This window comes from Opisthocomus hoazin, chromosome 7 (assembly GCF_030867145.1).
Source record: "Opisthocomus hoazin isolate bOpiHoa1 chromosome 7, bOpiHoa1.hap1, whole genome shotgun sequence".
In the NCBI taxonomy this organism is placed as follows: Eukaryota; Metazoa; Chordata; class Aves; order Opisthocomiformes; family Opisthocomidae; genus Opisthocomus; species Opisthocomus hoazin.
Genome location: NC_134420.1, coordinates 69416663 through 69432531, shown reverse-complemented (window position 1 = coordinate 69432531; position 15869 = coordinate 69416663). Strand labels below are relative to the sequence as shown.

General features: G+C 44.8%; 1 protein-coding gene and 1 non-coding gene across 2 annotated transcripts; one reads left to right on the top strand and one right to left on the bottom strand.

Annotated features, from left to right (window-relative positions):
* Nucleotides 1–1619: 1619 nt before the first annotated feature.
* TRNAK-CUU (transfer RNA lysine (anticodon CUU)) lies at nt 1620–1692 on the bottom strand. Its single transcript has one exon. It is a non-coding gene; the product is annotated as a tRNA-Lys (tRNA).
* Nucleotides 1693–1834: 142 nt separating this feature from the next.
* Nucleotides 1835–14383, top strand: PSMA3 (proteasome 20S subunit alpha 3). Its single transcript, XM_075427005.1, has 11 exons — nt 1835–1946; nt 3201–3283; nt 4413–4536; nt 5355–5456; nt 5592–5665; nt 6248–6320; nt 7278–7343; nt 10936–10982; nt 13352–13419; nt 13564–13628; nt 14195–14383. The coding sequence occupies exons 1-11, from the start codon at nt 1926–1928 to the stop codon at nt 14237–14239; spliced, it is 768 nt and encodes a 255-aa protein (XP_075283120.1). The 5' UTR covers nt 1835–1925; the 3' UTR covers nt 14240–14383.
* The last annotated feature ends 1486 nt before the right edge of the window (nt 14384–15869 follow it).

The following is a 15869-nucleotide window of genomic DNA, read 5'->3' as shown; positions in this document are numbered from 1 at the left end:
GCTCTTCTCTGCTCCCGTGGGGTTTCTGCGTCACTGAACAGCGTCACCAGCTGCTGTTTCACCCTGCACGACCAGAAATGCTGAACGTTACCGGCAGGCTGAAGCGCAGAGTCCTGTGACCTGTTAAGGACAGAAACAGGATTCTTCTTCCATCAAAGCGGTGAGGAAAGGCTGTCACCTGCTTTTCGGAACAGCTAGCCCTGGAAAGCCCTTGGAGATCACACCTGAAATGTGTTATCGTGGAGAAAGGATTTTGACTTATTTTTTTTGAGCCTGAATGTAGTTCTTCGCTGCCTGGCATGGCAGGGATCCGTGGATCCTCGCCACAGACAAACCATTGAACTCCAGCGTTCAGCAATGGACACAAACCCCCGCAGTACCTGGAGGATTTCCCCCTGAAGCCCCCGGCTCCGGCCTGGGTGCCGTGCCTGGAGGTTGGTGTCAGCCAGGCAAACAGCTCCAGCCGAGCCAAGCCCCGCTGCCAGGAGGAATATTCTGGAATATTCACGAGCGTGGCCCGTTGCAGTCTGCCTGGTGTCCATGCTGCGTCCGTGGGAGCTGGTCGCAGGGGGAAGGGGCTTTAACTTGTTCCCTTCATTTCCCTTTTTGTAGAATCGTGGAATATCTTAAGTTGGAAGAGACCCACAAGGATCATAGGGTCCAACTCCCTGCTCCTCTCAGCACTACATAAATCTAAACCATATGACTAAGAGCATCATCCAGCCGCTCCTTGATCTGTGGTGGGCTCGGGGCCGTGACCCCTTCCCTGGGGAGCCCATTCCAGCGACCCGCCACCCTCTTAGGGAAGAACCTCTTCCTCCTGTCCCACCTGAACTTCCCCTGACGCAGCTTCATTCCCTTTCCTCGGGTGGTGTCGCTGGTCACCAGGGAGGAGATCAGCTCCTCCCCCTCCGCTGACCCCCGCGAGGGAGGTGTAGGCTGCCATGGGGTCACCCGTCAGCGATGAGGTCACCCGTCAGCGACGAGGTCACCCGTCAGCCTTGTCTCCTCCAAGCTGAACAAGCCAAGTGACCTCAGCCGCTCCTCTAAGCCTTGCCCTCAAGACCCTGCACCACCTTGGCCTTCCTGCCCTGCCCACCATGTACCGAGGTGCCCAAAGCTGGGACCAAAGCTGCACCCAGAGCTCGAGGCACGGTCACAGCAGCGCGGGGTGGGACAACCCCTGGCCCCAGCCGGGTGGCCATGCTGCGCTTGCTGCGCTGCCAGCCCACGGCTCGCGCTCAGCCGGCCATCAGCCCGAGCCCCCGCGTCTCGTCCCGCCGCCGTGCGTGTAACCAGGACTGCCCCGGTCCACGCAGAGCATCGTGCTCTCGTGAAATCCCGCACGGTTGGTGGCTGCCCGGCTCTCCAGCTCTCTCCGTCAGGCCTCGCCACCCACCGCTCATAATTTATCGATGCACGTTCCCTTCCTTGCAGCCAGATCATTGATAAAAACACTTCTCACAGCGATGCTGCACTTGTTGCCGGCTGTCCCGGGCGGAGCTGCCCCACGAGCAGCGGGTGAGCTCCGCTCGCAGCCGCGGGGGTTGCGGTTCCCCTCCTCGGAGCCCCCTCCTCCTCGGAGCCCCCAAAAGGGGTAAGGCACAAAAATACTCGTGCGCCCAACGTGGGGCTCGAACCCACGACCCTGGGATTAAGAGTCCCATGCTCTACCGACTGAGCTAGCCGGGCGGTGTACCTTTGTTTCCGCCGCAAACCCTTCAGCGTGTGATGCTCTGACGTCAGCGCCCCTCCCCTCGGCCCCGCCCCCGGGCAGCGCTGGGGGGAGCGCCGCGCCCTCGGCCGGCTCTGGTTGGCCCGGCGCGGCAGCCAATGGGAGCGCGTGTTGCTGGTCGGTGCGGAGCGTGAGCGAGGCCGGGGCAGGAGGGGGGCTCGGTGCGGCCGTGGCTGAGCGCGCCGCCGCCATGAGCTCCATCGGCACCGGGGTGAGTGCGGCCCGGCCGCCCGGCGAGCGCGGGCACCGGCGGGGCGAGGGCGGCCTGGCAGCTCCGCCGCCTCGCCGCGGGGCCGGGCCGGGCTGGAGCCGCTGCTGAGTCACTGCGGCCCGTTAGGCCGAGGGAGCCGAAGGGGGGGCCGGGGGCCTGGCGGGGGTCGGGGCGGAGGGGCCGCGGCAGAGGCCTCGCCGGGCTGGCGGGGCGCCGGGCGAGCCGCCCCGGTGGCCTGGGGGCGGCAGGGCCTGGCGGGGCTGCCGCGGGCCCCTTACGGCGGGAGTGAAGCCGGGCCCGCGCGTTCGGGTTTGGCGGGGGGAGCTCGGGGGGCTCCTGCGCTCTGCTGCCGTCCGTCCCCAGCCCGCGGCTCGGCGCTCTTGGGGCGCTCCAGCGGCGGGGAGCGAGCCTGCCGGCCTGCCTGGGGTCACGGAACAGTTTGGGTAAGGAGGGACCTTGTAGATCACCCAGTCCCACCCCCCTGCCATGGGCAGGGAACCCTTCCACCAGCCCAGGGTGCTCAAAGCCCCGTCCAACCTGGCCTTGAGCACTGCCAGGGAGGGGGCAGCCACAGCTTCTCTGGGCAACCTGGGCCAGGGCCTCACCACCCTCATGGGGAAGAATTTCTCCCTTATATCTAATCTAAATCTGCCCCCTCTCAGTTTGAAGCCATCCCCCCTTGTCCTATCACTCCACACCCTTGTCACAGCCCCTCTCCAGCTCTCTCGCAGCCCCTCCAGGCACTGGCAGCTGCTCCAAGGTCTCCCCACAGCCTTCTCTTCCCCAGGCTGAACAGCCTCAGCTCTCCCAGCCTGTCCTCCCAGCAGAGGGGTTCCAGCCCTTGGATCATTGCTGGGGCCTCCTGGCCCCACTCCAACAGCTTAATTCCAAATATATTCCTTTTATTAATTTTTTTTTTTCCAAAAATTATAAAACAAATTTGAAAGGCGCACAGAAAGTTCCCATAGGTTTTAAGTATTGCGTAACGCCCAGTGATTTCAAACCTGGGCGACATCTGGGTTGATGGGCGTTGGAGTGCGGGCGCATCCAGCAGTGACGTGGTGACTTCTTGTACCTGTGGTTGTGTGTCTGCTGCTGTCCGTGCCCCTCGTGTGTGGGCAGCCTGCTTCTGCCGCTTCACGCACATCGACGGCGTGCGGGTGGCACTCCTGCATTTTGAAATCAATAAGTCTTCTTCTGAAAACACTGGGATATAATAGGTTCTTTTCCTGAGTAGTGTGTTTTCTTCTTCAGTACGACCTGTCAGCTTCCACGTTTTCCCCAGATGGCAGAGTATTTCAAGTTGAATATGCTATGAAGGCTGTGGAGAACAGTAGGTAAGATATAAATGCCTGCATCTGTCTTGGTTGGTTGGCTTTTTTTAAATCAGTGTAATTGGACTAGACAAGCATGATGGCTTTGCAGGTAAAATGATGTTAAAATTAGTTCTGAGCAACTGTGTCCCTAGGTTCGTTTTAGGAGGCTTGAAGTTAAGCGTAAAAGTAGTATAATCACTTTTACTTGCTAGAAATCGCTTTTCATGCTTGCTGTGAATTACTTCTGCTTGCTAGAAACAGATGCATTGTGCAGAACGCAAAGGCAGGCAGTAAGCTTATGTGTGTTAAGGGCAATAAAAATTCTATGCTTAGGGGTGAAATCTGGTTGCAGGTCTCATTAACATGGGTCAGGTGCTTCGCTGTTGTGGTGGTAGAGCTGCTGTAGCAGTACCTGAAAGCCTGTTTTATGGGTGTGAATTGAGGCACTGAAAGACCGACGTGCTCAGGGCCTCGTAGATGTGTAACTCCATGTGTATTCCTTGGGAAGCCGAGGGCGTGCAAGTTCTGCGAAAGCTCCTCTCGAGTATCTCTCCTCCCATGGGTACGTGCAGAGGAACGCTGTAAAGCGAAAATCCCAGCCGCACTCTGGCGGCGGTGGCGAGGTGATTGATAAGCAGGGCACGGGCTGGATCCCCCAAGTCTCTGATGGAAGTCACAGGCTGCCGGATGAGGATCACTGAAAGTATTTTGCGTAGCAGTTCACACCATGGTTGGTGGTTTATGCCTGCTGATGCACGTTTTGAGGGTTAGAGTTGTCACGCGCCTTCTAGATCAGCAGTGGATTTACCCAAAGGAGAGGTTAAACGGTCTGTGGTTCTCACACCGGTGTCACTCAGCTCGGTGACGGGGCAGCGGCTGCGGGGTCGCGCCAAACCGTGCCACCACGGCATGTAGTCTGTGCCTCGGGGCTTCGGGCAGCCCTCTCCTCCGTTGCTTAAGGAAATGTTTGTAGGCTCAGCAAGCTTTGTGTTTTTTTTTCCCCCGCTGTTGTCTTCAATGCTAAAGTGGCGTTCTAACAAACCTGCTTCTGGGGAAATGTCGTTGTTGTTTCTCATATTTTATTAATTCTCTGTTATGTATTTTACACTACAGTTCTGTGTGAGAAACTTACATTTATCTCGTCTTTCAGTACAGCAATTGGGATAAGATGCAAAGATGGTGTTGTCTTTGGAGTAGAAAAACTAGTTCTGTCCAAGCTTTATGAAGAGGGTTCCAATAAACGTCTCTTCAATGTCGATCGACATGTCGGAATGGTAGGGTGCTACTGAATTTTACTTTCTCATAAATTGAAAGGGACAACCCTCAAAAGTAGGTATCTATGAATGGGAGAATCAATAATAAGTAGTTTAAGAAAGTAATGATAATGTTTCTGTGTACAGAGGCAGAAATGCCAGTGGGATTTTTTTACTGTTTTCTGTAATTTGTTCTTGACTGCACACACATATAGACATGAAATCCAAATTTAAAATAGATGTACATATTGTGAGGCTGTTTTAATTTTCTTTTTAAATGCTTGTCAGCATTCTGGTTGTTCAAACTTGAATGTAAATATAAACACAAGTGTAAAAGTGGTACCTCTTTATGCAGTTAACAAATAAGGTGTGTGAAGGGGAAAATGTGCTGCATACAGGAGTCTCTTCTCAGCAGTGTGGGAGTCAGCTGAATTATTTAAGACTGGTGTATGGATGACTGGCTAATCTGTGCTGCTGGTGTCGGGATGATAGTGGTTACGGTGTGACAGAAAAGCCTGAAACTGCCTGTTGAATATATATTGTATGAAATATTGTTCGGGTTAGTGTAGTCATGGCAAATCTTAAGACACTATTTAACGTGACTATAATTTTGGCTATTGATTTTCCTAGAGAAAAATTATATTCTGTATTTATATATAATCATATTGACGTGTTCTGTGCTTGCTAGCAAATGGATAGTTTGAATTCACTTGTGGTAGTACATAGAATTCAGTGAAGATCTTAAGGTTAAGTCATATAGTTAGACTGTGGTCCATTGATTTTATTAAGAAGTTATTGCAAGGTAGGTCTGGCCTAGCTGACGCCAGCTCTCATTTCAGGCAGTAGCGGGACTTCTGGCAGACGCTCGTTCTTTGGCAGACATAGCTAGAGAAGAGGCTTCGAACTTCAGATCTAACTATGGCTACGATATTCCACTCAAGGTAAGGAACTGGTGCAGGTCACTCAGGTTTTTTGTCTTTCTTAATCTTAGCACAGAGAATTAAATTTTATTACTTGAGGCTTATCTATTTCTATAAAGAAGGATTTCCAATGCTTTTTTTTCTTTTTCCGCTTAGCACCTTGCAGACAGAGTGGCTATGTACGTGCATGCCTACACACTCTACAGTGCTGTCAGACCATTCGGGTGCAGGTAAGATACTTTCAAATGTATCCATATTTGTAAGGATCTTTTGTTTCACAACTGTTGGAACTCTTTAGGTTGTCTAAGGTCTTTTTTTTTTTTTTTTAAATTTGGGATTAGTAACCTACAAGTTGCCTCTTAAACAGATTCCCCTCCCTTTTTGTGTGTGTAAAACATTAGGTGAAGAATTCACATTTGCATAAGAGTACGCCAAGCCTCCCCAGAGATTGCCGGTTTGTCCCTGAATTTTAAAGTTGATGCTATTAAATCTGTTGCAGAACTTTCCCCTGTAATCATCCCGCTTGCCCTGATACCTAAAGAGTAGGTTACAGCTACTGTGCAGCTCTAGTACAAAGGGACTAATAAACTGAGATCTGCTCTCTAGTTACAGATAAGTAAAATGTTTCTGCCAGCTTGCAGGTTCTTGGCTGTTGCAGTAACACAAAACTGTTCAGAGAAATTGCTTAATAGAATGTAGCAGGATAGTAGGAGGTTTGCTCCAAGAAGAATGAGGAAACCTGAGTTGGTGCAGTCTGTAATTCTGTGTGGGTTGGTAGAAGAAATGTTTCTAATTTCACATTTTCCCTCCAGTTTCATGTTGGGGTCCTATGATGATGATGATGGTGCACAACTGTACATGATTGATCCATCAGGAGTTTCATACGTGAGTGTGTCAAAAATATTTCCATCTTGGTGTAAGTTCCCTTTCAAAAGTTCCTAGTTAGGAAAATAATAAGCGTCATCCCAAAAGAGCTGTTAATTTTTTTTCTTTTTGCCTGGGAAGATCTCTGGTGAATTGCTGCTTAAAATAAACAGAGCAGGGTTTTGCTCCTTCGCGTGTCTGTGTTAAACACAGGTTGTGCATCTCAGAAGTACAGTCTCCATGAAGCTAGCTTTAAAGCTTGTCTCTCACAGATTTGGGAGTTCATTCTGCCTGGTTACATCCAACGAAAAGTCCCACGCACTGCCCAGAAAGGGCAAGTTTTGTAGTAACACCCCATTCACAGAATGCGTCCGGTAGGAGAGAGCTTCCGCTAAGAGGGGGCTGCTACTCTGACACTGGCTGCTAACAGCACGTCAAACCAAAGTAGATACTTCTGTTAATTGTTGTTAGTGCTACCTCTTCAGCCGTGTTGCACACAGTACGATACACACTCACTGTTCTGATTTTTTTTTTTCATTTCAATATATCCAATATATCCTGTTGAGGGAAATAAAGTGTTTAATTTTTATGTGCTTACGCTTTAATATATTTTCATGGTAGGTGGGTTTGGGTTTTTTTTTTATCTTGTAGAACTTCTCTAATTCTAGTTTGCTCTTCCATTTACTGTAATAACAATTAAAAGAATACTTATTGCAACAATTTGAGCAGGTATGTTTCTGCCCAGGAACTACTGAGTTCTTCTGTTTGCTACCCACAGTGGTAGTACTCAGTCTAGTAATTGGGTTCTATTCAATAATTTGGAATGCGCCCTGAGAGAGAACAATACCAAGGTGTACCGTATTTTAGCCTCACGCTGTGAGAGTAGGGTGGGGATTGTCATACGCTAAGTGACAGTAAGAACTGCAGAGGGCTTAGTATTTAATTAAATTTACATATATTTTGTTTCTTTTTTTTTAGGGTTATTGGGGGTGTGCCATTGGTAAAGCCAGGCAGGCTGCAAAAACAGAGATTGAAAAACTTCAGGTATGATGTTACAGTTTTGTTGTGCTGCTTCAAGACAAATACTCCTAGCTTGTTATGTTACCTTTCTGGATGCCTAAAATATGTAAAATACCAGAGAAGCAGATGGAATATTCCCCTGTATGTTCTAGGATAGTACTGCCTCTGTAAGAGCAGCACTCCTCATGTCTTGTCTTGCCCTGGGCAATGGGTAGTCCGTAGGGAACGCACATGTGTAACACCGGAAGCATAAACATACGCTCCCCTGCATGCCAGCGAGCAAAGTAACTGAGTGAATATAAAAGCGTAACTAAGTTCTTAGTTGTGAACAAAAACCTTAGGGCAGCATTGTACAGGGCAGTATACCTATTTTTTACCAAAGGTTTTAGATGATCCTTTTGTTTAAAAAGTTGAAAAAAGCTGGTCTTGTTAAGGACAGTGAGTGGAACTGCAGAAAGCTGGATGACCACTGGAATATTAAGACTCTGAAAATGTAATGGAGAAAAATAAAATCCTTGCCAGGTAAGATGGTGTTTCCCAGCTGGCTAGTGTTGAGGTAAAGAAGCGTTCAAGGAGCTTGTTGTTGCTGAACGTAATACACCTCCCGAAACATCTTTAGATGTCTGATGAAAAGGGCTTCAGTGCTGTGAACATCAGGAAGGGTACCACTGCACGGCGCACTGTCACTGTTACCAAAAAGAGCTGTTTCTGTTCAGCATTTCCTGCTTGCGCAGTGACATAACTTGTGAAGTCTTACAAGAAAGTTCTGTGAGTGCAAGAAGTTGTTTTCTAGCCTTCTGAACGAGCAGCTGGCTGTGCAAAACTAGTCTGTGGAGAGAAGACTACTGAAATGTACTAAAGTGTGCCTTAAGCTGATTTAGAGCTATGTTAGAATCCTAAGACTTCTGTCCTCCTCTTGTGTTTTAATATCTGACACCTTTGGAACTGGAGACAGTTAACATGGGACAAAATCCTGCTTCTGGTCTGTGTCACATAATTCTTACTTGGTACTCTGCTCGCATCTGATTTATGGCTTTGGTCTGCGGAAGTACATCACAGCTGTTCACAGGAAGGTTCAGAGTTCATACGGTTGTCGTGCTTTTAACAATAGTCTGGTTATGGTGCTGTAGCATCGTGACTGAAAAACTACAGGAAAAATTAAAATGTTCCTAGACTTCATTCATTCAGTCTTGAATCTGGTCAGATGCTTGAATACCAAATCAGAAGTAGGAGGTCTACAAGATCATTTGATCTTGATACTGGAATTCTGCTGTCTGAGAAATCGTAATTTCAATTTCCATACGTGCAAATTGGCAGACAGATAATCATATGTTGCGTAATATATAGTCTACTCCCAAAAAATCATTTTCTGTGCAGTGCTGGGATTTTCAAAAACATGTTTTATTGCCTGAGCTTTTGTGCAGCTAGTAAGTGTACGTATTGCTTGAACTTTACAGTAGAGCCTGTAAGATTTAGTACGTGGGAAGAGTGGTGTGCCATGTGGCCTAACTGCATTTATTTATTTATGTAATGGGCTTTTTGCAGAATGTCTTCAGTAATGTGTATGGTCTTGTCACAGCAATGTGAAGCAAGCTCAGTCTTGCGTGCCGATGCTTTTTGTTAACCAGAGACTGGGCAGGTTTCCAGGTCAGAGTTAATTTTGATAAGATAGATTTGTCAAAACTGAAACAGGGAAAAGACAGAGGTACACAAGCTCTTGTGGGGTGCCACTGCCTACAGTATCCTGTCAGCTGTGTTCCTGTGGGAGAGATGACTGCAGGTGGAAAGTGAGAGGCAAGCAGGTAGTGAAAACTTTAAGCCCGTGTTATAGGTACTGCAGAGCAGATACTGTGCCTGGCAGGGGACAGAGTGTGTGAAACCCTCGTGTGTAGCCGAGGGTGCAAGCAGAAGACCCTGCACTGATCACAGCAGTTGCATCTTACGCGAATGTCTGGTATCTTCAGCTGTGGGAAAAGTTGTAGTCGTGTGGAGAGTACTTGAATCTCTTGATCTGTTCTACAGTGCTTCTCATGCAGCTCCGATGCTACGTACAACTTTTTGATATATGGACATAATCGTAATTAACTCCGGTGAGAAACTGTTTCAGTGTTTACTCATTGTTTGCAGAATTAACATACTGGGGACAGGAAAAGGATAATGGCAAAAGATACATTTATGAGAGGAAAACTGAAGTAAATCTGCGTGACAGTAACAGACCTTTGGGTTTCCCTGTTTTGCTCCTAACTTTATATGCATAAATATGCATAGTAACATTTATGTGACACAAGTTGTATTTGTACACAGCAGCCGGTGCTGTCTGTGTCAGGGACTGAGTGTCACAGATGTAGGCGCTGGGGCAATGGGTCTCTGTCCGTTTAGGAAAATTCTTAGGATGGGACTGTGATGACATGCCTGCCTGACCAGGCGTGGGCATTTCTTCTCTGCCCTGTCGCTCCTTGGGGGTGCGCTTCACCTCAGAAAGTCCCGTGACACTCGACGTGAGCAAAGGACTTGTTGTCGTAATTCCTTCACCAGTGTCTCAAAAAAAGCTTCCATGCTACGGTTCTGAAAACGGTTTGAGAATCGGAGGAGATGGTAAATGATACACAATTAATGGTTTACACTCACTCAGCGTTAATAATGGGGGGAACAAAGAGAAATATTAACTTATTTTCAACTTGAAAATAATTTCACGCTAGGGAAAGCGTCAGTAAAATGTGCATGTATTAGGCTGTATTTTGTGACTGATGGCCCATTGGTGCCAGTGAATGACGATGGGAGCGTTTTTGTGAGTGCACTGTCAAAGGCTGATGTCTGTCTGGTTCATGCAAGTGAAACCTTGAGAAAGGGTACGAGGCTAATCTTGTTTCAACCCTGAATTAATGAAGTATAGTAGAATGTATTATTACTTCATAGTCCAGAAGAGTTGACTTGCAAAACATTTGACCTATAAAATGTAAGTTTATTATGTCATGGAAATTGGCATGAGACTTTGTTTTGATCAACTGTGAAACTGTCAGAAGACTGTGGTGCAACAGCGAGAAAATGTAAAATGAGATGCTGATACCTTGCTCAGGCACGCAGTCGGTTGTTAACATGGGAACAATATTCTCCTCTTAGGGCATTACTTAAAAGTCAAAATTGCTTGCATAAAATGTTGGCAAGACCGAAAGTATTACTAAACTAGCTAGGAAGAATATTAGATGTGAAAATATGGTGCCTCCCTCATATTGTACATGTGGTTATTTTATGTCAGTTGATCATAAAGCATCTAAGAACAAGTCAAGCTTTTATGATGCTAAGGTTTGTCTGTTCAGCGTCTAACCTTCCAGCTGTTTAGTGCTTTCAGCTGGGGAGCTTTCCACGGAACAGTTTCTTCATAGAATCTTTCAGCTGTAAAATTCTTCACTGGAAGAATGACTTGCATACAGCAGGCTGAAAGATGCATCATAGAGAATAAATTTGGTTCTAGTCTTAACCTTTTGTCACTTTTATCACTACTGAACAGTAAGCTCATTAGCCATGTGCACAGCCACTCATGTTCTGGCCTTGTGGAAATGGGTAACAGTGTCTTCTCTTAAGCTGTGTATTTTTTTTTTTTTTTTTCTGTCTACAGATGAAGGAAATGACCTGCCGTGATGTTGTTAAAGAGGTTGCGAAAATGTAAGTCTCCAACCTGTTTTTCCAACTCAACAAAAATCCGTACCGGTGAGCTTGCTATGGTTTCAAACTGAAGCTATTCCTTTTAAATTAGGTACCACGTTTCATTACTACTAGAAGAGTGCTCATGCTGACTCTAGTATCTTCTGCTGTTGATATTTTTTTCTCTTCTTGTGAGATTAGATATGCGACTTGGTACTGAAAAATGCCAAAGGATGTGAAAAATAGGCCTTTTGAGCTCATCTACAACTTTTTATAGGTGCAACTTGTAGCAGCAGTGGATTAAACTGTCTGAATATAGTCACTGGTTTTAAAAGATATAAACCAGGTGACAGATGGGAGAGAAACTCCTTGGTGTCCCGATTCTGAAGGATGAGCTTTATGCTTTGTTACACAGCTTAAACAATGAACTGATGCTTCAGACATTAAATAGCAGTCCAGAAATGAAGCGGAGGTCTTTGACCTAGCCTTCCTATTTGCTTAAAAAAAGACCCGAGTTCTTAGGAAAGAAGCAAATTATAACTCCTTGTTTAAAGATGTATATGGGATGTAGCTGGTCTCATTTAAATGATAAAGCTTGATACCACATGAAAAGACTGGAAATATTTAGTTTTCTATTTACGGATGCAATTTAGGACAACACAGCAGTAATATAATCACCTGTAGTCACTAATACTATCCCACAAACTTTGTGAGTTGTACTTGCAGGGAAAAAAGGTGCTATTCAGTAAATCATGTACTAATGTGTGGGGGAAAAGATACGAGGAAGAGAGAAGACTTTGTGCTACACGGAGCGTGAACTGGCTGGTAGTAAATGATCTTGAAAATACTTTGTGAATTAATATCTCCTCAAATAAATACAAGTATCCTTTCAGGTATCTACAGCATCTCATTTTAATGCTTTAGGGACCTGTTCTGTGCTTGTTGCAAGTTTAATAATCTGCAGCTGCAAAACTGTAATGTCCAGCATTTTATGGCTATTGCTTAGAAGGTTATAAAGAAGGAATAAATATGCTTCTGTCATTGGTGTTGCAGCATCTCAGCTTATTTGGAGTTTGTGACTGAGGCTGTCATGGCAGCAGCTAGAGGAAAGAACTTGTTCTTCAAACGTAGCAAGGACCTCAAAGCAGTTACAATGGCACAAAGAAGGCACGGATTTTCAAATAATGAAAAGACTTCAGTTCTTTAATTTTGCCTCAGCTCAAAACTTAACAGGCAGCTCTAGATCTTTTTTTCAGCTCAAGTTCAGCTCTTCAGTAGCATTTAGCAAGATAGTAAAGATTTCAGTCATTATTTAACCCTAAAATACTAGCCAGAGTCCACAGTAATGATTTCTTCAAGAGCTTGTAATGGTACTCTCTGTTGCAAAAGGCTTGTAACCAGATGAACACATAAGCAAGGCCTATAAATCATCTTAGGCAGTGATCAGTAAGTCCAGTCTAACAGTGAGAGAAAGGTGTCAGAACATAAGCATGCAGTGGTACTTCCCTGGACACTAACGTTAATTTTGTTCTTTGTATTTGTTTCACAATACTTTCATCAAACTTCAACTGGAAGTACTTACTGTGATGCTGAAGGTATCCTTCCTTCCTCCACTATCTCCAGGCTTTCTGTGTTGGCTAGAAATAGCTGGTATTTTTCATCTTTTGACTTACTAATGCTTTCTGAAACAAACTAAGGAGTACAGCCTTCTCAACAAGTGATGCCACAGGTTATTCTAAGGTTCTGCTATTGTTTTGAGCATATGTCTCAACTCAGGGTTGTTACAGTTTGTTTACACGTTCTGCCACTGAGGACTAAATACTATGATACAGTCAAATCTGTTGCTATTATAGTGTAACATTTTTGTCCCACAGACTGAAGAGTGATTTTACTAGTCTGGACAGTACTGTGTGTGCTGTAGTACCACTGGTAGTTTAAATTCTGATTACCATTGTGTTTGCCATAAGCATGGCAGTCTGTGGAGATCTATGTACAGGCTTCTAATTAGACACAGGATGCTGTGGTGTTGGGATGTAGTCTTAAGTGTCAACTGAAATAAGATTTACAGGAGAAATACAGGATACTCCCAACTGTACTACAGCTAATTTAGCAGAAGCTGACAGTGATGATGTAGCCTTGGTTCTGCAGTATTTGAATGTTAATGTTTGTTCTAATTAGGATAACTTGAACATCTCAATGTGCATCTTAACTGTAATCATTTAATGTACTGTTACATGAGCAATTAAGCCTGGAAAATTCTCTGATGTGGGCAGGGGAGAGCTTCTATTAACCATAAAAAGAGTACTTCAGAAGAAATCTGTGAAAGGAAGAAAGTGTATTTAGCCTGTTGATCAATCTGTTTTAATCTGTACTTTCTCTGTTCCTTCCAGAATCTACATAGTTCATGATGAAGTGAAGGATAAAGCTTTTGAGCTGGAACTCAGCTGGGTTGGAGAAAGTAATGCGTTTCTGTAATTTCTATAAATAGTATAGAAAATTTATAACTTTCTGTAACTAAAGTAAAACACTGCTTCTTAAATTCACTCTGTATGTTGAGGTCTTTGTGTGAACTCTACTTAAGGTGTACTCTTTTTATTGGCAGTAACCAAGGGAAAACATGAAATTGTTCCCAAAGACATCAGGGAAGAAGCAGAAAAATATGCCAAGGTAAGGTCTGGTTTTGGTGTCATCTCAGTGCTTCAGTGGACAAACAAGTCCAGAGTAGAAGGAACTAACTGAAGGTTAGGCTTCTGTGGTTGTAATGACTGGGAAATGTATCATTACAAACACACATCACTTCAGTGTTAGTTGATGTTATTCTGAAGGGAGAATAGTGAAGTCTGCAGTGTCATCCAGGGATAGTTCTTACTTTCACAACCAGTGTGACTCAGCAGGCTTGCACAGGTGGTGTGTTTCTCCTTCAAAGGTAAATGTATTAACTCTTCAACAATGGTGTAAGTGAGTGGGAGAGCTAGTAAGTCACATTGCCTAGAACAGTTTTTAAAGATAACCAGCTGGAGAAAGTGAGACTTCCAGCATTTAACAGCTTTGCTGCTGTTCTCAAAGTAATGATGGTGCTTGGTATTACCTCCTAAAGATACAAACTAGCCTGCTGAATACAAGGCTTTGGACAGATTGAGAGGATTGTGAAGCTACAGCAAAACTTGTTTTGCTTATTATAGACTGAATTATAAAACAACGGGCAACCTTCTTTAAACTTTTTTTTGAAACAGGAATCTTTGAAAGAGGAAGATGAATCAGACGATGACAATATGTAACACATTGTTACTTCAAGACAAGTTCCACTTTTCTTAACTTACAACAGGTTTGTTTATAATGTATTAAGCATGGGATGCTATTATGTACTTGCTGGAAGAAATCACGTGACCAACTTGCACTAATAAATTTTCCATTTTACTGTCTGCTAGCTTTTATTTCAAAAGAGTAGAGGCCAGCATCATGAAGAAGCAAGTGCAGTCTGTATCAAAACAGACATTAAGAAGGAAAGATTGTCAGGCTGGTGTTGCTTCCTCTTTCTACAGCACTGTTTGAGCCAGGTTAGGTACAGAAAAAACATCTGCTTAGAAATTTGAGAGGTCTCTTGTTTATACTGCATAGTTTAATATTAAACTAGTACTTAGTTATTTCTTGACTAACCAGTATCATGATTTGCAGTTCATTCATAGCCACAGTCTGTGGTTCTCTTGGCAGAAGAGATGAGAACATACCTAACTGAACCAGCTGGTTACAGGTTAAGGTGATGGGCACAGCTGACAACTCTGAACACCCTATATAACAAGCAAGAGTTCAGGAAAAGGAATTTTAATCTGAAGTATTAAGCCTAGGCTTATTTGAAGAGTAGGAGAAACTAAAAACTAATTCAGTTTAAAATAGTGCTTATGTTAAGTTTAAAGCTGTGAGATCTGTTAAGCAATATAACTGGAATTAATGCTTGAAGAGCTAAACTACTTTTAAACAGCTTCATTCAGCTGTAGTTTATTAAATCACTTATGAAGTAGCTTTATCAGTTGCTGACCTTCCCAGAATTTGAAAACAAGCTTTCCTGCTTCCCCCCCACCCCCCGCCAACTTCTGGGAAAAAAGACTCTATTCTAGTCTCTTTAAAGTCCTGAAAGACAAAGTAACAAACTATTCTGTTCACCACCTTAAAACTCCATTAGAATTGAAGTCTTGCTTGTACATGCAGTTAAAATTCTAATGGCCATCTTTCAGGTTGGTTTTTTCCTTTTGAAGAAATACCTGCCCTTCTACAGTCTCCTTTCTAATGAGATTAGAAAAGATACAGGTTCTAATTCCTTTTTGTGACAAGGGAAAGTCACTGTCTCAGGCTCAAGCCTCAGCTGGAGTCAAGCTACCTGAACTCTGCCTCTCCAGCTGGGCATAGCTTTGGAAGGCTGCTGAGCTCTTGATCTAGCCTGCCTAAGCTGACATTAATCATGACTGTGACAAACAGCCTCCTTCCTTCCTGAGGCCACAGTATGGCTGTCACACTGAGTCAGCCTTTAGTTCTGTGTTGCATTTCTCCAAACTGAATTTACTACTGAAGTTCACTGCTGATTCAGCTGTTTGATTCATTAGCTAGTGCCAGTCAGGAAGCTCTAATCAGCACTCTAAAGCACTGGCTGAGGGCTGATCTCCCACTCGCTGTATGTGACAGCAGAGTCTACTTGATTCCCTTTGCTTTGTCTTTATTCTATACCTAAAATGTCGCTGACGAACTGCTAAATGGAAATTAAAAGCCATCCTCCTGTATGGCTACATGCATCCATCCAGTCCTTTCAGTGACAGCCATTCAGAATTAGGGACAGAAAGTTTAACAACAATTATAAAAGTCAGGTTTCAGGGTTAGTGAGAAGAACAAGGTCAGTTGTGTATTGTTACAAGATAA